The sequence below is a fragment of the Epinephelus lanceolatus genome, chromosome 23 (genome assembly GCF_041903045.1).
Source record: "Epinephelus lanceolatus isolate andai-2023 chromosome 23, ASM4190304v1, whole genome shotgun sequence".
NCBI classification, from domain to species: Eukaryota; Metazoa; Chordata; class Actinopteri; order Perciformes; family Serranidae; genus Epinephelus; species Epinephelus lanceolatus.
In genome coordinates this window covers 6,707,217-6,727,305 of record NC_135756.1, presented here as the reverse complement: position 1 = coordinate 6,727,305, position 20,089 = coordinate 6,707,217, and the positions used below count along the sequence as shown (strand labels likewise).

The 20,089-nt window shown below is 39.0% G+C and overlaps 1 protein-coding gene across 1 annotated transcript; it reads left to right on the top strand.

Annotated features, from left to right (window-relative positions):
* The first annotated feature begins 3,236 nt into the window (after positions 1 to 3,236).
* LOC117249451 (adipocyte plasma membrane-associated protein) lies at positions 3,237 to 19,894 on the top strand. The gene is made up of 9 exons (XM_033615118.2): positions 3,237 to 3,290; positions 7,231 to 7,320; positions 8,050 to 8,171; positions 9,829 to 9,930; positions 10,054 to 10,206; positions 10,297 to 10,412; positions 12,627 to 12,787; positions 13,551 to 13,746; positions 18,810 to 19,894. Coding segments are annotated over exons 1-9 (1,152 nt in total). The 5' UTR covers positions 3,237 to 3,288; the 3' UTR covers positions 19,020 to 19,894.
* The last annotated feature ends 195 nt before the right edge of the window (positions 19,895 to 20,089 follow it).

Below are 20,089 nucleotides of genomic sequence, written 5' to 3'. Positions count from 1 at the left end.
GAGTGTTTTCGTCTTTGTTTCATTGAGATGTTGAAGCTGTTTCATTTTCTTACTTTGACTTGTGTCGTCACTGCCCCTCGGTTTTTTCATCCTGTAACACTTTATGTAGTTGAATTAAGATCTTGTAAACAGGCTTATTTAAATATATTTGACAAGAGCTGAGAGATTAGTCTATTAATATATCACGAGATTGAAACAAAAATTAATCCTCGTATGAGGACGTCACATTTTGGGTTTACTTGGCCTTATGCTTCATTCTACTTAACTCAGACCTGTTGTCCTCGTTTATGAACACTTCTTTTGTGCCATCTAGTGATAGTGAGAGCACAATACACTAACCCATGTAAAAACAAGATGGCAGCCATCTCTGCCAAGTCAGTCTGCAGCTGATCCTGACATAAACATGGACGCAGTCCAAAACCTGATCACATTTTATGGTTGAAACTTTTTTATTTATGATTAATTATGTTTGTAGTTTGATATGGCAACACATTTGACCAATGTTAGCAACAGTAACAAGCTGAGACTCAGTTGGGAATTAATTATCATTGACAATGTTTAGTTTTTTTATACTTATCAGGTCCTACTGATCCTAAATAGCCAGGAGAAATGATGCTATTGCTATTTTTTTAATTCTATATAATTTTAGATTAAATATCTTTGGGATTAAAATTATTGGTCAGAGACAAGATACAACCTTTCGCTCCAGGAATATTGTGATGGGCATTTTTACGATTTCTGACATTTTATAGACGTTTTCTAAACAATCAGCAGATTAATGGAGCTTTTTACTGAATTAACATCTTTTAAAAAAATACTAGATCTATGGATAAACATGACAAAAGCCAATTATTCAAATCAAATCAGATTTTTTTATTTTTTCAAATTGTATTTTTACGCTTTTAAAACATCGAACCAGCCTCTGTTAAGGACATTCACTTTTTCACTGTAGTTAGCATCCCCTTAGTGACGAGAGTGTCGGAAAAATACAGATTTTTTTTTTTTTACGTGTAACTGCTTTATTCAGTGTTTTTACTGGTTTGAATCACCAGTCTGTTTGTTTCAGAGAGGAAGAGACCTCTGTAATAATTCAGCGCCAGGTAAAAACCTCCCGAACAATAAACACTGACAGAATTTTAACCGGGAAAAGATTCAGCTGGTTGCAGTCTGCAGTCTTCACCACTAGATGCCACTAAATCCCTCAAAAATCTTAGACACTGAAAACTTAACAGTTCGCTATAAAGAAATGGTTCAATACACTAAAATCTGAAAACACTTCTTTGCTTCCCTTCAGAGATTTAAATGAGAAGATTGAAACCACTGTCGTATCTGAGTAAATATGAAGCTACAGTCAGGAAACAGTTAGCGTAGCTTAGCATAACTCAGCTGTTTCTCTTCTTTAAAACCCTGATATGTGTAAAATGAAACAGCACAGCAGTGGAGCCTCTTAGCTCTGCCAACAGACTCTTTATTTAGAGCTGATGGTGTTATTTGTTGTGTTGAAACAGTTCAGAGATGTTGCGTCGCAGCTCTGTAGCTGTCAGTGTTTTGGCAGCACTGCAGTCTGGTGCAGAGGCAGCACCTCCTCCTCTTGTCCTCTGCTTGACCCCAACTCAAATAACCTTACAGACTGAAGGAGTGGGAAGCCCCCTCCCCTGCTGTCTCACACACAAACACTAAATTCTGTCATGTGTGAAGCTACAGGAGGGAGCCTGTCACAGCGGCCTTCAAAATAAAAGCTCAAACTACCTGATATTTGGGTTACCCTTCAAGTTCAAGTTTGTGGAAATAAGTGAGAAAAGAAAATCTGAATTATGAACTGAAGTAGTCTCAGAAAACTGCCCTGGGGCCCCCAAAAATATTTACAAATTCTTGTTTCTTTTTATTAGGCCAATTAATTAATTGCACCTTTTTAGGGAATATGCACCAGTAAAGCACAATACCCAAAGAGTTCTGTATTATCACAAAGTATTGTTGTCCTGTCAAACAGTGGGGAGGGGGTTAAAAAATTATTTTACAACAGGGTTTCCTGCAGTGTTTTATAGTAAGTGATAATAAGATTAGAAATAAATATTTTAAAAATTACAATTTATAAAGACTAGAAAATAGCAGGGATAAAAAAAATAAATAAATAAAATAATAAATGAATAAATAACTAACATTTTTTAAAGTACAATAATAAAGACTAGAAAGTATCAGGGATAGAAATAAACAAAAAATACTACTAATAATAAAAGTTTCACACCAGGGTTTCCTGCAGTGTTTTATAGCACTAACACTGAAAAAATAAGTACATGATTCATTCTTTTTTTTTTCAATTCAGTATCTTTATTGGAGTGAGTGTAACAAAGACTATATTGCCAAAGCATCAATTAATAATAAAAATTTAAAAAGTACAATTGATAAAGACTAGAAAGTAGCAGTGATAAAAAAAAAAGAAATGAAATGAAAATAAATAAAGATTTTGAAAAGTACAATTAATAGAGACTAGAAAATAGCAGGAATTAAAAATTAAATAAATAAGATAAAGTATATAAATAAATATATTTAAGAATGTGCAACTGATAAAGACCCGGAAGTTGCAGGGATTTAAAAAAAAAAGTATACTATTAATTTTTTTTCAATTCACTATCTTTATCGACATGACAAACACTATACTGCCAAAGCAACAAGTAGTAATAAGATTGAATTTTTTTCTTTTAAAAAAAGGTACAATTAATAAAGACTAGAAAAAAGCAGGAATAAATAAAATAAAATAAATAATAAAAATGTAAAAAAAAAAAAAAAAAAGTGGAATTAATAAACACTTGAAAATTGAGGATTAAAAAATAAAAATAAAATAAAAAAAATAAAATAAAACAAAAATAAATAAATAAAGTACAGTAAAAAAAAAAAAGCACAATTAATAAAGACTAAAAAGTAGCAGGGACAAATGTAACAAAGACTATATTGCAAAAGCATCAAGTAATTCTAAGATTCAAAATAAAAATTAAAAATTAATTTAAAAAAAGTACAATTAATAAAGACTAGAAAATAGCAAGAATAAAAAAATAAAATAAAATAGACTCAAAGACTAAAAAGACTAGAGAGTAGCAGAAATATATATGTAATATATGTAATGTGTGTGTGTGTGTGTATATGTATGTAACTTATAGACGCACAGAAGGACCGGAAGCGTGTGCCTCACCGCTTTTATTTTGAAGGTCACCGGATGCTCTTGCACACACTGTGTCAGACCTGTTTGATCCAGCAGGTCAGGACGAAGAGACGCTGACTCAAAGCTCAACTATGTAAGTTTGACATTTTAATAACTTTAAACTCACAAACAACAAATGTTAGACTCCGGCAGTATGAAACCTCTTCCGGCGTCGCCAAACTGCGTTCAAAAATCTGCTAATTGTTGTTTTACCGCAGCGGCGTCGTACTAAAACTTAATTAGAGATGTTGTTCTGGGCCGTCAGGGGCCAGACTTCTTTTCGGCTTGAATCAAATGCATCAAGCGGCTTTTGTTTAAATAAATTCAACGTTTACAGCTGGTTCAGGTGTTAATGCAAGTCAGCTGTGAGCGGGAGGGGATTGAGTTTAATTTGACCAAAACTGATTCATGCTTCCTGATAAGTGACTTAAACCACCCAAAGAAATGTAAATTAAGAAAAGAAAAAAATCTAATGTATAATATATTGACAGTTCCCAAGAAAATAAACTTTGCTCAATGCAATGTGCCAGATCTCATCTTAAAAACGCTCATTTTTCCTTAATGATGGATCCACATGGGAAAGTGTTGATCTAATGTAGAGTTGTGTCAACTCCTCTTAACAACACAGTGGTTGCCTTTAATTCGGCGGATAAAGCAACAACAATTTAAAAAAAAAATCATCTGACATTTCATATTTATTATACTGTCTTCTGTCCTCCCTTCTTCTCCACCAGCAGTCAGCACATCAACTTTGACTTCTAGTCAACATCCCATAGTTTCCGATGACACCAGATGTGTCAGGGTGAATTATGCAACCAGCACAGTTGGTCACAGCACTTTTGCTGAGTGCTTGGCAACAAGTAGGGAAAACAATGGAGATGTAAACTAGTATGCAAACTGTTGCAGATGTTCCTCACCCAGTGCCTTGTGGGATTTCTCCTATTTCCTGGCCTCATTATTCTTTTAACGTCTGATAGGAGGGAACAGAGAAATGGAATGAAAAACACATGCAGTGATTGCACTCTGCAGTCTTATTGATTTATTGGAACATTGATCTGTAGTTTCAGATCAATGTCAGTCACACAACAGACTCTTGGACTGATGGGTTCGCCTTTTGTGTAACCAACATGTGTTACATGTTATAGATCCTGCATGAAACATGTACATGTCAAGGTTCACTCCACCATGTATGACACAACACTGTTGACTTATTAACTGCAGACAGTGAGTCTGAGGTGAAAAGTGCTCCTAAGGGGCTTCGCAATCTGTTCAAATGTAATCAATTGTTATATTAGTTCATTATTATTATTTGGCACACTATTTTCCCAGGTCAAGAAAGTTCATGAGCTCCCCTGTTCACCTAAACTAACCTTACCAGGTGACACATGCATCTGACTATTTCAGTTTGGTTATTTATGTTTTTCCTTGCCTGCATCAAGGTGGACGATTATTGAGCTCTGTCTTTTAACATTTCCTCGTTTGCGGCATCAGAAAAAGGAGCTACATGGGAAATATTTCACAGTCTGTTGTGGGTTAGATATGTTTCAGATGCGCACGTTCACATGTGTGCAGACATGTATAGGTGAATTTTATTAATATGTGATGCCATTGCTTTTATTACGGCCTCTGGTCTGGTGGTGGGGGCCTGATCTTGTTGGAGTATGACTTTTTTTTTTTTTTAAATGTTCAAGTCTGTTTTCTTTTGTAGACTGCTCTGAGTTTGAGAAAAAAAAATCAAGCTGATGGATCAAAACAGTCATGTTTTAAATGACAATTTCTACACTTTTAATTTGAAGGCCAAACCGTCTACTTTCCTGTTCTGTTAATTTCACGAAACCTTCAGGTTCAGACCGACGGTGACTGCCACGTGCTGTTGGTGCCAGAAAGTTCCTTTTGGTCCAAAAAAAAAGATCGTGTGAACAGGATGACTTACTCAGTCATGAAAAACTCTGCTCAGCAGTCAGCCAGACTGATCACTGACACACTCTAAGAAAAAATGAATTGATCTAATATTTTGAATTCTTGTATATAGTCTATTGTTTTTCTTTTGAAACACAACCTTGCTACAAAGGGTGATCTCAGAAAAACATAGTTCAAGTATCAAAAGCAAACTTTCATGCTAAAAAACTGCTTTTCACATTAAAAAGAAACAAAAGATCAGTCTTTCTCTGTATTTTCTACACAAAACCTTTAACCTGAGTGAAACTGAATCAACAGAAGTTCAGCCTGACTTGAATATTTACAGCTATGACAGATAATGACAGGAAACATAAGATCAATTTAGGTTTTTTTAATTGATATAATTGTTGTGATCGAATTGTAAAAACATGAAATCAGTTAGCTTTTGCTGCATGGCTTGAAGAAAACGGGCGAACCGGAGCACCTGGAGAAAACCCGTACTACCTAGGTAGACAACACACAAACTCACAAAGGCTCAGGACCGGGAATCGAACCCTCACCTGTGAGATCGTGCTGCTGACTACCAAGGTGGTCCTGAGAGCTCAAGTCCTGTCTCACATGTGTCCAAGGGTAACCTGGATGGGAGGCAGGACATGAGCTCTCTATTGCATTCATGTTGGAGGAAAAAGGCCTCACGCCAGTTTTTTCCTCCAACATGAATCCTGTCAGATGTCACCTAAATGGAAGTGACCCTGGTCGAAGTGAAGGGCTTAGAGATTGCTTGGCCCAGACTGGAAAAGAACCTGCAGATGGCACTTCGTTGCTTCGGTGGCGTCATCAGATGGTGTGTAAAGGTGCCGGCTATGCAATTGATTTCTTGTTCTCCTTGGTTCATTCTCAGCAGAACAAGCTCAGCACAGCCCCAGGATTTACACAAGTCCTTAAAAACTGCCTTGTCGAGGCCTTTAAAAGTTTCTGGGGAGATATAAAAATCTGCTCCCTCAACCTCAGCCCACATTTTACTGACAAGGCGGTCAGTGTAGACACAGAGGTCTTCACATCTGATGTCGACCTTAGCTTTTTTAAAGACTCTTGTGACGAACTTTTCAACAAGTACTCGGACAGAGAGTTTGTTTTTCTCTGTCTCTGAATCCTGGCCTGGTGTTAAATGGAGCACCGGTTCAGCACCTGTCTCAGTGGCATTTAAAGCCTTCATGACATTGTCACAATGGATGCCAGTCTGATACGTCATCCACCACTTCAGCAGTACCTGGAAACGCCACACTGCCCTGGAAGTAGACCACCTGATGTTGGCCATTGTATTTCTAAATGGTCCAAGCTCAGTCTGTGGAGTCATCCCCTCGATGGTGTAATCAGAAAGGAGACTCCTCAGTGCCTCTGTAAAGACTAGGTCTCTACCTTCTGCAATATGTGTGTTATAGCCCTTGGATTTTGAAACCAAGTTCTTTATAACCTTTTATTTTTATTTCTATTTTTTACACAAGAATGACAAAGACGAGCAGTGCGGAGAGGGACAGGAAATCCATTGGGCTTATTTGGAGCCTCCATCAAAATGATGCAAAAAATTAGGCTGTACAGAACACACCATACATACATTTATATAATTAGATTGCACATTTATAGTTTGTGATATTTGGGAATGTGTGTGAGTACAGAGGTCAAGCAAGCTATTTATGTAATTAGTTAATGAACAATCAGAATTATGTTTTAGTTTTTTGTTCTGTTAGCACTGACTTTGTTCTTGGCTCTTCTCTTTGTTACCACCGCCAAGGAGGTTATGTTTTCGCCGGCGTTGGTCTGTTTGTTTGTTTGTCTGTTTGTTTGTCTGCAAAATAACTCAAAAAGTTATGAATGGATTTTGATGAAATTTTCAGGAAAGGTGGATAATGGGACAAGGAACAGATGTTAAAATGTTGGTGGCGATCGGTTGAAGCAAAGTGGACAAAATAATAAATAAATTCTATGGTCTGACAGCCTTAGCAGCACTCATCAAAATCCGTTCATACCTTTTTGAGTTATTTTGCAGACAAACAAACAAACAGACCAACACCGGCAAAAACATAACCTCCTTGGCGGAGGTAATAAATGGACTGTTTATGTGTGCTGTCTGTCAGGTTGGTTAAGAGATCGTTGTTGGTGGCTCTGCTCGCCGTAGCTGTCGGAGTTTACCTGCTGCCTTCTCCCATCGACCCCAAACCACATGTGTAAGTACATACACGCGGGCAAACATAGACACACATAAAAACATCAGTGTGTAGTGTATATTCACCTGAAAAAAAGAATCATTGTGTTTTTGTTACCTCATAATGAGCTGTTTATGTCGACATAGAGAGCAGGTCCTCTTCCACAGAGTCCGCCATGTTGTTCTACAGTAGCCCAGAACGGACAAACCAAACATCGACTCTAGATGGGGCCATTCATGTTTCCGTCTCTATGCTTTGGCCACTGTAGTTTTCTTACCTGGAGAAGTTTCACTCGGTTGCAATCCTCAACTTTACCACTAGATGCCACTAAATCTGTCACACTAGACCTTTAACTGCTCTAGAGATGATAATCAATATTAAAAAGCCTTAAAACAATTGTAAAAGAAGCTAACATAAAGTTAACCAAAGGTGATTGGTTGAACATAAGCGGCTCTACTCCGAGCTCCCTCCAGATGTCCGAGCTCCTCACCCTATCTCTAAGGCTGAGCCCAGACACCTCACAAAGGAAACTCATTTCAGCCGCTTGTATCTGCAACCTCATTCTTTTGGTCACTACCCAGAGCTCATGACCATAGGTGAGGGTTGGGTCGTAGATGGAGTCAAACATTTACTGAAATATAAATTCAATATTTAATTTTATATAAGCACAGGAGTAAAAAAAACAAAACATAACACTGTGTCATTTTACTGCAGTTGTCTGTAACTATTTAATCCACATCTGTCCTCCAGACTGAAGGGGCCTCCCCCGGCTCTTGAGGGGCCACTTGCCGTCAACACCCGGCTGCAGAAGGGCTGCAGGCTGTTTACTGGGAAACTACACGGACCAGAATCCTTCACTGCTGATGAGGAGGGTGAGCATGCTGGATTTAATCTTTGTAGGCAAACTAGTTTTTGACTCAGAGATTATCTCATCACCTGGGTGGGTTTTGACCTCTGGCCTTTGCTACAAGATAAAACACGGCCTTTGCTTGTGTACTTTAGGAAGTATTTTGACCCTTGTGGCCCCCTGTACTTTATATCTCATGTGACATGTTGAATTTATCTGCTTGAATGGCTGCTTTTAAGACACATTTGCTTTTCAGTATTGCTTTGTAGTTTCCTTTTACAAAACTTCTATAGAGACAGAGTGCAACGCGTCATAATCTGAAAGCCACGCCCCCAAAGGGGAAACGAGGCCCGCTTTCCCCTCCGCTTCCTCGCTCGTTCGCTGTCATTCTGCCTCTGCAGCCGCGCCTTCAGGTCTCCACAACTGAATTGCTAGCTAGCTAGCTAAAATTATTAGCTAAAGCTAGCTAATAATTAGCTAATAATAAGATGGCAAAGGATTATTTTAGCATGCTATGCCTACCAGAGAGGCAACGGTATATTGATAAGCTTAATATTGCCAGTCTACCTCAGTGTCCCTTCTCCTTACCTTGCTCGTCTTGGAAAAAACATGATGTGGAGATTCTTTTTTAAGAAGATGAGCATTTCGACATGCTCAGCCGTCAGCCTGCTCCTACTACCAGCACACGTTGTTGTTTTGAGACATGCCTCTACATGCTGGTAGACTGATTAGTCTGAGTGGGCGGAAGTTTGCTGCATAGATCAGCCTCTCATTGGGTGGAACGAGCCACCCGCTGAAGTCCCGCCCTACCACCTTCGGTTGTGTAGCAGTTTTCAACCGTTTTGAACACATCCTTTACTAACTTTTGCGGTGTTTGATCTTGCGGGGATGTAGCCATTTTTCTACCATGGTTCGCGTCCTGTAGGCGATATTTTTGTGGGCATGTTACACCAAAACCTGTTTCCCCCCGGCAATATTTTTGCAAGCGCACCGTTGCTGTGGCACCGCCCAGAACGATTGTGATTGGTTGAAAGAAATACAAGCAGCCGGGGCGTTTTTTTTTTCCAATCTCACAGTGAGAGTCGACCCAGCCAGACCTTTCTTTTCTTGAGAAAGGTCTGGTGAGCGAGACTATAGACTGATAGAAGGGCTAGAGCGGACCGCTGGAATGGACTGCTTGATTCGCGGAGCGCTAGGCACAATTATAACAGAAGTTGCATTCATACTGTCAGTGCTTTAGCTTAACATACATAAATACAGTTAACTGTTCCTCTAAAAAATACATTTGGAAGGTTTGACAAAGTGTTTGCTGCACACATGGGCATACTGAGTGTCAGGATCCCACAATTTCTCCCTTGTTGAAGCCTCACGTTTTATTGCTTGTATCCACTTTTGTCTTCTACAAGGTTCTGTTTTTCTGCTCAGCAGCTGATAAAAGCTAAGCTCTGGGTTTTTATTGGCCGTGCAGCGAACCACACAGCAACTTTTCAGTATTTGGACTTAGGGAAAACTCAACAGGCTGGAAACGGAGGTGGAAAGTGTGAAGGGAAAGCAGTCCTCGTTTCCCCTTTGGGGGCATGGCTTTCAGATTATGACGCGTTGCGCTCTGTCTCGATTCACCTTATTTTTCATGGAGTGGGGCTCTTTTCACTCTGACTCATCAGTTTGTGTTGTTGTCTCAGGTAACGTGTACACAGGCACAGTGGACGGGAAGCTGTGGAGGATCGGCCCTGATGACAGTCTCACCCTCGTCACACAGATGGGACAGAATTTACCTGAATGTGGTTTGTGTTTTATTTCTGTTTCTTGTTTTCTTTGTTTTCCAGGGACGACTGCGTCCTTCCTCTCTTCCTCAGTCATTTATTTAACCTATTAAAAAACCACTTGTGTGTGTTGTGTGTGCGCAGGCAGCAGTACAGACTACGAGCCCGTGTGCGGCCGTCCTCACGGGGTCCGTCTGGATCGTCACGCTCAGCTGATAGTCGCTGATTCGTACTTTGGGCTGCACAGCGTCAACCCCAAAACTGGAGAGAAGACTCTGCTGCTGGCTAATTCACAAGGTGTTGTGTATGTGCTGGCGTGCGTGATAAATAAAGCCCTCTTGATGATGAAATTCTGTGTCTATGATCCCTCTTTCATTTGTTCCTCAGGTGCTGATGGCGTTCACTTTGCCTTCCTGAACGGGCTGGAGATTTCCTCCCAAACTGGGATCATTTATTTCACTGACTCCTCCAGTCGCTGGGGACGCAGACATGTCAAACTGGAGGTGAGATGAGGGGGAAAGATGGATCAGTTTAGAGTCAGTTAGCCTTAAAGAGATTTTCCAAACACCTCCTGTTTAGATTTTAGATTTTAAATCTAAAAGCACCATGACACGTCTAAAAGGGATGAGAAGAGGTTGAAGAAGTGATGTAGGCAGCAGGGTGTGTCTTCAAGCTAATAGATAACCAGCAAAAGAAATCTGATGCAAGCAGGGTCTTACAATTTTGTTTTCCAAGCGTTGCTCAGCAACTGCAGCCCTCCAAATAACACGAGGACATTCGCTTGTGCTTTTTAATGGGTCATTCATGGGCTGGCCACAAAACAGAGAACACTAAGAGTCCATTCAGTTCAGGGAAGTGCTGAGTGCTCCTGATGAGGCTCAAGGAGAGGCAGTGTGTACATGCACTTCAACAAAATCTGACTTCCTGTATCAAGACAAACCTGAACAACACAGGTAAATAATAATAATGATAATAATAATCTTTATTTATATAGCACCTTTCAAAACACAGTCACAAAGTGCTTTACAAATCCAAGTAAAAGAAAAAGCAATAAAATTAGAATACACAAAAGAAATCGTTAAACAAGTAGGTTTTCAGAAGTGATTGAAAAGATGAGACTGAGTTTGCAGCCCTGATCTCCTCAGGCAGGTCACTCCAAAGCCGAGGAGCTCTGACTGCAAAGGCTCTGTCACCTTTGTGAATTAATCTAGATCTCAGAACAACAGGAAAAGGTTAATCTGAGGATCATCAGGGTGCGAGGAGGAACATGTAGTCAACAAGTAGTCAATAAAATTTTAAAATCAATTCTAAAAGCAACAGGTAACCAGCGTAGGGAAGCTAGGATTGGTGTGATGTGGTCATGTTTTCTAGTCCGAGTCAAGACTCTGGCAGCAGAGGGAGCAAGGACTTGCAATAATCTAATCGACTGATTGTGATTGCGTGAATAACAGTTTCCAGATGTTTGTTGTAAAGGGAGGATCTGATTCTGGAGGTATTTCTGAGATGGTGGAAGCTGAATTGAACTACTAAATTTACATGTTTATCTGAACTGATCAAAAATGACACCAAGGTTTCTGCAGTGTGAAGTTATCAAGTGGGACAGAGAACCAAGACTGTGATATTTGAACGTTTGCACTAGCTTGTCCTGTGATTAATATCTCTGTCTTGTCAGCAGTAAGCTGCAGGAAGTTTTGTGACATCCACTTGTGAATGTCCTTAAGGCAGTGTAGCAGGCTAGTCATGTTTTGATAGTTGTATGTTGGATCACAGCTCAAATAGATCGGAGTATTATCTGCATATAAGATGGCCAAGAGGGAGCATGTAAACTGAAAAGAGAATCGGACCTAGCACTGACCCCTGAGGCACCCCACAGTGGACATCTGTTGCACCAGACCTGGCGTCTGCAATGCCCACACAAAAACTACTGTCTGTTAGGTATGATTTGAACCATCGTAGAGCCGTGCCATTTATGCTGACCCAGGTAGTAAGGTAGTACCTAAATCAGGTAGTGATTTTGCTCACTCCACTGCACTTTAAGTGCCCTAAACTAAACTATTCTAAGAAATTATAATTAGTCACATTTTGTCATCTAAATTTATCCAAATTCAAATAAACTAAATAAAAAAAGACAAATTAAGCTAAAAGCTAAACCGAACCAGAAGTCAGACTTAACTTTGAACTAAAAAGATAACCAAACTAAGCTAAACTAAACAAAATATTAAAAATATTAATTAAACTAAAAGATAAACAAAAGTATGCTAAGCTAAACTAAACAAAGTCAAGATAAACTAAAAACAGAAGCTAAGCCAGCTGGCCACTAATGTCGTTAGACATTGATATTTGGTTGAATTTAAGTTGTGATGTCATGTGTTTAAGCTGCTGAGCTAAATCAAACTAAAAAGATAAACTCAACAAATCTAAATTAAACAAAGCTAAAATAAACAAACTAAAAATTACACACTGAACTTGACCAAACTAGAAGTTAAACTAAACTCTGACAAATTAAAAAGTTAAAAAGGCCAGACTAGAAATGTAAAGTCAGCTAAAAGTTGAACTATGTTAAGGTAAATTAAACTAAAAAGAAAATCCAAACTAAACTAAATGAAGCTAAGATAAACTAAACATATACACTGAGCTGAAAACTAAACAAAGCTATGCTAAGCTAAATTAAACAAGAAAGCTAATCAGAAGTAAACCTGAACTGATTGTTGTTTCAGGTGATCGAGCTGAACACCCTCGGTCGTCTTCTCTCCTTCGATCCAGAGAAGGGAAGTGTGAAGGTCCTGCTGGACTCTCTGTACATGCCCAACGGCATTGTGCTGTCACCTGACGAACACTTCCTGTTGCTGGCTGAGACTAGCATCGGACGCATAATAAGGTACACACAGTCTTGCTTTTATCATTTGTGGGGTCTACCAGTTTTTTGGTCACTTCTGAGGACCACCCAGGTGATCAAACAAGCCTCTGCAGTTATACCTCCAAAACACTGGTCGGCGGAAGGGTTTCTGTGAAATGTTATAAAGATTAGTTGATTAAAAACACACATTAAACACACATTAAACATGGCTTAATAGAGACAGTTTCAAACACAAGTACACAAATCAGCTTCACTATAACTCGCAGCATTCACAGACAAACACTTGTCTTTATCTGGACACATTTTCCCCACAAATACAACATGCTAACGTTATTAGCACAAGCCTATGGCATTTTACATTGTATAAATTAGCCTAGCGACGAGCGGAGATTTCCTCTGCTCATATGAAGCCAGGATAAATCACTCACAAGACTTAAAATGCTTTTTTTGTGGAGGCTTTTTTTGTCTTCACAATTTATTGTTTCTTATCTTTGAAATTAAAGTAAATAAAAGTTTTGTTTCCACTGAGGGAAATGGTTTCAGCTTACAGAAATTTGCGTCGACGCAGAGTCGATTTGAAGCAGAAGTATATATCTTGCTTAAGAGTGACTGATAAAGACAAATATCACTCCAAACAAAGAACTGAAACAAATTTAATTCCAAACCAGTTTTTTGGCGACTTGTGGGGACACTCCCTGTTTGCGTCACTCATGTGGTAAATTTTTCACACACACACTGTAAAGATAAACATCAGCTGCTCAGTCGTCTCTCGTTCTACTCTCAGATATTGGCTGAAGGGCCCGAAGGCTGGCACCAAGGAGATCATCATGGACAACATGATCGGTTACCCCGACAACATCCGCCTTAGCGACCATGGAACATTCCTGGTCGGCATAACAACGACACGGTTTCGGAAGTTCATGCCTCCATTCCTGGACTTGATCGCCCCGTACCCAGCTGTCAAACGCTTCCTGGCAAAGGTCAGTGTGTTTTTACAGTTAATATATAATGGTCTTTAATAATCAATATGATCTCAGGAGGAATCAAGGGATTAGTATTGAAGAAAAGAGGAGCACACACACCTTGAGACCATGTAATTAGCTGCTAAAGGTGGACATCAGTAAAAACTGACTAAATATATTATAGATAAAAGCACATAAGACCGAGAAAGTTCAGATGGCAAGATAACACTGATACTTAGAGAAATAGTGCTCTAAAAATTGTCAAAATATGAAACCCTGTTAATGTAGAGGAGGGGCAAAAGTACAATAAAATACAGTTATCTAAAGCTGAGGTGTTCAATATTTAGGTTATGTTTTCAAGTTGTTGTTTTTTTAATTAATTTCCACAATAGATAAACAACATAATGCAACACAAGACAACACATTACAGTAAATGAATGAAGAACAAGTAACAAAACAAATCAAATCTGGGCACATACAGGAGTCGTCCTGAATAAAATAAGTCACACCAGCAGAATAAGGAAGAGAAAAAAAGAGGCCACACAATATAAATAAAATACAATGTAAATACAACATAAATGAAGTACATCCAAATATAAAAGTTCTGTCTGTCTTTATATACATTAAAAAAGGAAATCAGAATCTTGCTAGATGCGTTAACTCTGCTCTCAGCATTAGCTGTCACACCTCGTCATTTTCATCTTTTGACGAAGTGTGTCTCTCTGACACACTAAACTACATGATTAAGCACACCAGCTCCATGTTAAAATCAGTCATGCACAAAATGACATCTTTTTTGTGCCAACTGTCACCTTCATCTGAAGATCCCATAATTATCGATCTAGATGATGATTATTATGATGAAGATGATGATGTTGGTGACGCAGATGATGAGGACGACGATTATGACAGCGACCTCTCAATGGCTGTAAACATAGGAAGCATTGACAGTACCGCAAGTAAAATATCTGAAGTCCAGAGCATACTTTCAAAGGAGATGGGCAGCATCATTGACGTTTTTCTGGGTGACGCCTGTGATTCGGAGCTTGATGTGCTACTCAGTGACTCTAGCCACAGCTCTGACAGTGTTGCAAATGAAATCAGTGAGTTGACTGGGTCTGAAGAGGAGTACACTGAGAGCTTTCAATTGAAGAGCAAAATACGGACATGTCTGGTCAAACAGTACATGAAACAGGCAATTCATCGCACTGCAAGACAACTGCGTAAAAGTTTCTCCTCTAACTCTGATGGTGTAAGCAGGGAATCACTGCAGGCCTTTGCTGATAATGTTGACAGACTGCTTTGGCCACAGGGTGGTGAGAAGCAGCAAGTTGGAAAGCACCTTTCTGAATTGACAAGATTACAGAATATTTCCGACGGTAAAGACCCGGCTTTCAGGAAAGCACTCAGTGATCTCCTTTATCTTTACATCACAGAGGGGATTAGTCGTGAATCCCTGGGACCACAAACACGTGATAACATCCGTGATGTTATAGACAGGAAAGAGAAGCATTTTCAGGTACTGCTAAGGTGGTGGGCGGTCACTCAGGCTGACATCCATTGTGACAACATAATACGGGCTTTGAAGAACATGGAGCCAGCCTCACCGCCACCTGCAGCAACTGAGACAGGTCGTGAACCTGTGCCATGTGTAACACCAGAGCAGGACTTAGAGACAGAGAAAAAGAAACTATCTGTCTTAATACTTGTAGAGAGAGTGGTCATGAGAACCTTTAAGAAGGCTAAGGTGAACAGTAGCTTCCGCGACCCATGTACCATCATTCAATTCAATTCAATTCAATTCAATTTTATTTATAAAGCCCAATATCACAAATCACAATTTGCCTCACAGGGCTTTACAGCATATGACATCCCTCTGTCCTTAAGACCCTCACAGCGGATAAGGAAAAACTCCCCAAAAAAAAACCCTTTAACGGGGAAAAAAAAACGGTAGAAACCTCAGGAAGAGCAACTGAGGAGGGATCCCTCTTCCAGGACGGACAGACGTGCAATAGATGTCGTACAGAACAGATCAGCATAATAAATTAACAGTAATCCATATGACACAATGAGACAGAGAGAGAGAGAGAGAGAGAGAGAGAGAGAGATGCAGGTAATGACAGTAGCTTACAACAACATTAATGAAAGTAATAATATTATAGTTATAGTTCTGGCTACTGTGGTACAATATGTTGAAAGTATGTATTAATATCTGACAGTATACTTGTGTGACAATAGTCATATGTGTATAATAACAGTAGAAGTATGACTAATGACTAATGATGGCAGCAGCAGCAGGAGGCATCTGGCAGGACCACGGCAGCAGCACAACCACACACGTCACACTGTCCAGGCACCGCTGCGGTATGAGTTAATCTGAGAGACAGTGGAGCACAAAGGCTCCGGAGAAGAAGCCGAGTTAGTGACATCCAGAATGGCCGAGTTAGCAAGATGCAGTAATAGGATGAGAGTGAGAGAGAGAGAGAGAGAGAGAGAGAGAGAGAGAGAGAGAGAGAGAGAGAGAGAGAGAGAGAGGAGAGAGAGGGAGCCCGGTGTATTATAGGGGGTTCTCCGGCAGACTAGGCCTAAGTCAGCCTAACTAGGGGCTGGTACAGGGCAAGCCTGAGCCAGCCCTAACTATAAGCTTTATCAAAGAGGAAAGTCTTAAGTCTAGTCTTAAATGTGGAGACGGTGTCTGCCTCCCGGACCGTAACAGGAAGATGATTCCACAGGAGAGGAGCCTGATAGCTGAAGGCTCTGGCTCCTGATCTGCTTTTGGAGACTTTAGGGACCACGAGTAACCCTGCGTTCTCAGAGCGCAGCGTTCTGGTGGGATAATATGGCACTATGAGCTCTCTAAGATATGACGGAGCTTGACCATTTAGAGCTTTATAAGTTAACAGTAGGATTTTAAATTCAATTCTGGATTTTACAGGGAGCCAGTGCAGAGAAGCTAAAACAGGAGACATTGACAAGCTTTTCAAAAAGATATGGGCTGTAGTCGAGGGAGTTGGGGCTGCGCAGAGCTTGTGATGGTTTCAATGGTTCTTGGAGGACCAGAGGCTGACCAAATAGCTGGCACCTTTAAACAGCACCTGATGGCACCACCAAAGAAACCTAATGCCATATGCAGGTTCTTTATCAGTCTGGGCAAAAGCATCTCCAAGCCCTTTACTTGAGCCTTCAGATGCCAAAGACTGAGTCCTGTTTAGGTGACAGGTCACAGGATTCATGTTGAAGGGAAAAAATGGTATGAGGCAGGGCCGTGCAGAGACCTTTGGAGGGGCAGGTGCTGAAAGTTAAAAAGGGGCAATGGAACAAGACTTTATTAAGCCTGCCAATACAAGTCCACATTTTGTCTCCTAATTAACCAGACTATTCTTGGCAGTTTTGGTAGAAACTTTAAACTCTTTTCAATCATGTAACGTTAAGCAGTCCCATTAAAAAAATATTTTCAGAGTCAAAACATTGACGGGTCGAACCCCACAGATCCTGATACTCTAACTACACTTTGAGGCTCTGCAGTTTTTGGAAGAGCAGTTTTAACCAAGACAACTTTCCCATGATCCATTTGGAACGCTGTGTGATTCACAATTATCTTGTCTGTCAGTCAGGAGAGAATAACAGGCTTTGTTCCAGGCTGCACTGAGGCAAGACAGTGTGAAATCTGGCAGGACGGGGGCAGGACCACTCTTTAGTAACAGACACACACACACACACTTGGAAGGAAACAAACGTGAACTTGCAGTGAACTTTGGGAAATGTCAGTTGAGGTCACACTGATGTAAAAACTGTTTTTCAGCTCAGTTCAACTAAAACAAACCTTTTATTTAAAAAGTGTTTGATGTGCATGTGTCACCAGACTACTGAGTAGATTTAAGGATCCCACTAAAATTATGTATTTTGGGTAAAATTAAAAGAACCATATCAGTGTTTACGTGCTTATTCAGTTGCAGTGGTGTGTGTGCCCAGGATCGTTTACTGAAGTAAAATCAGTTCAATCAGGAGAAACTCATTCTGAGAGGAAAAAAATATTTATTTACATGTGCAGATTTGTTTCATATACTTCATCTTGTCTCGCATATTTTGGTTGACTTCACATACTGTATCTTGTCTCATATATATTTAATTTGTTTCATATACTTAATCTTCTCTCATATTTATTTGATTTGTTTTATGTACTTTATTTTCTGTTATATATTTGATTTGTTTCATATACTTTATCTTCTCATTTGATTTGTTTCATAGACTTTCTCTCCTCTCATATATTTGATTTGTTTCATATACTTCCTCTCCTCTCGAATATATTTAATTTGTTTCATATACTTTCTCTTCTCATATATATTTGGTTTGTCTCATATACTTTCTCTTCTCATATATATTTGATTTGTTTCATATACTTTCTCTTCTCATATATATTTGGTTTGTCTCATATACTTTCTCTTCTCTCATATATTTGATTTGTTTCATATACTTTCTCTCCTCTCGAATATATTTAATTTGTTTCATATACTTTAATTTCTCATATATATTTGATTTGTTTCATATACTTTATCTTCTCATTTGATTTGTTTCATATACTCAATCTTCTCTCATATTTATTTGATTTGTTTCATATACTTTCTCTTCTGTCATATATTTGTTTCATAGACTTTCTCTCCTCTCTCATATATTTGATTTGTTTCATATACTTTCTCTCCTCTCGAATATATTTAATTTGTTTCATATACTTTCTCTTCTCTCATATATTTGATTTGTTTCATATACTTTCTCTCCTCTCGAATATATTTAATTTGTTTCATGTACTTTATCTCCTCATATATTTCATTTGTTTCATATACTTTATTTCCATATATTTCATTTGTTTCATATACTTTATCTTCTCATATATATTTGATTTGTTTCATATACTTTCTCTCCTCTGGAATATATTTAATTTGTTTCATATATTTTAAAACTCTCTCATATATTTAATTTGTTTCATATACTTTATCTCCTCTCATATATTTAATTTGATTCATATACTTGATTAATTAAGACAAACCATAGATATATGACACCGAACATGTTAATGTCTTCAGGTGATTCCTCTGAGCTGGTACAACGTCCTGCTGCCACGCTACGCTCTGATCCTGGAGCTGGGATTGGATGGCGAGATTGTGGGAACGCTGCATGACCCTGAAGGGCGCCTAACATGGGCCATCAGCGACGTCTTCCAGCACCGAGGGAGGACCTACCTGGGCAGCACTGACCTGCCATTTCTACCTGTCCTTGAGGGATGGGAGAGCTGATGATCGACTGAACACAGGAAACTAAACGTAGGCTTATTCATTTTTATTTTTGGACAGTTTAAACGTCTGAGGACACTTGTGCCGCTTCTGGATTTTACATTTTTGAAGTTTTTAGTCGGTGTCCACCTCTGGAGCGACGTGTGGATGTTGCATAGATGAAACCACTTTTGTGGTTTCAGGTTGGTCTTTATAGCTAATCCACTAATGACCTGTGAGGTGAATGGAGCAACTGTGGTCGTCTAAACACACTTTTAGAAAGGTTAAACTTCATGTGGGAACTTTTGTCTGCTCAAACCAAATGAGGAAATTAACCAAGTGATGTTTGTCGGATAGAAACTGACAACTTTTTTAGCATTAAAGACATAAAGACCTCCAGAAACGATGAGCTCAAACCACATCATCTACTCAAAATACTGTACAACCTACTGTATTATTGCACTGGATGTCTGCAGACGAGCAGCAGCAGCAGAAGAAACACTGAAGAGTCTATTAATAATTCTGTTCTGTAAGAGACATGGAAGCTTAAACTGACTCTGAGTGATTTGTCTCTGTCAATTTGGACTAATTAAATCTCCTCCTGCGGCCTAGACCATCGAAATCGACTAATTTTCTCTTGGAGGAATTTTAAATTAACCTTGGAAATTTCAGACTGTGGGAATGTGTATTTGTATGTGTACTATTAATACCAAACTGTAAAGTTAGGTTTTAAATTAATTTTTTTCTATAAAAATGACATTTCAGTGAGACCCCTGAATCTTGATTGTGTTGCAAACGGAGCTGAAATGATTGATTTGTTGGTCCCAGCATCGCAGTGAGGATTTTCTGCTTTTCTCTGTTATATGAAATTATAAACTAAATCTCTCTGGAAAAAACAAGACATTTGAAGAGCTCACTGATGGGTATTTTAAAACAATTTTCTGACATTTAATAGACTAAATGATCTATTAGTTAATTTAGAAAACAATATCTGGTTGCAAAATACTGAAGGTGTTTTGTTTCCTAAAGTTTTTGTGTCAGAACTTAATCTTTGTGTTTAATTTGGCTCTCCACGGGAGATGTTTTGCTAATTC

Excerpts from the sequence above, each read along its gene's own strand:
- LOC117249451 (XM_033615118.2), top strand. Across the intron at positions 7,321-8,049 it reads ATCGACCCCAAACCACATGT|ACTGAAGGGGCCTCCCCCGG; the intron begins GTAAGTACATAC and ends TCTGTCCTCCAG. Across the intron at positions 8,172-9,828 it reads CTTCACTGCTGATGAGGAGG|GTAACGTGTACACAGGCACA; the intron begins GTGAGCATGCTG and ends TTGTTGTCTCAG.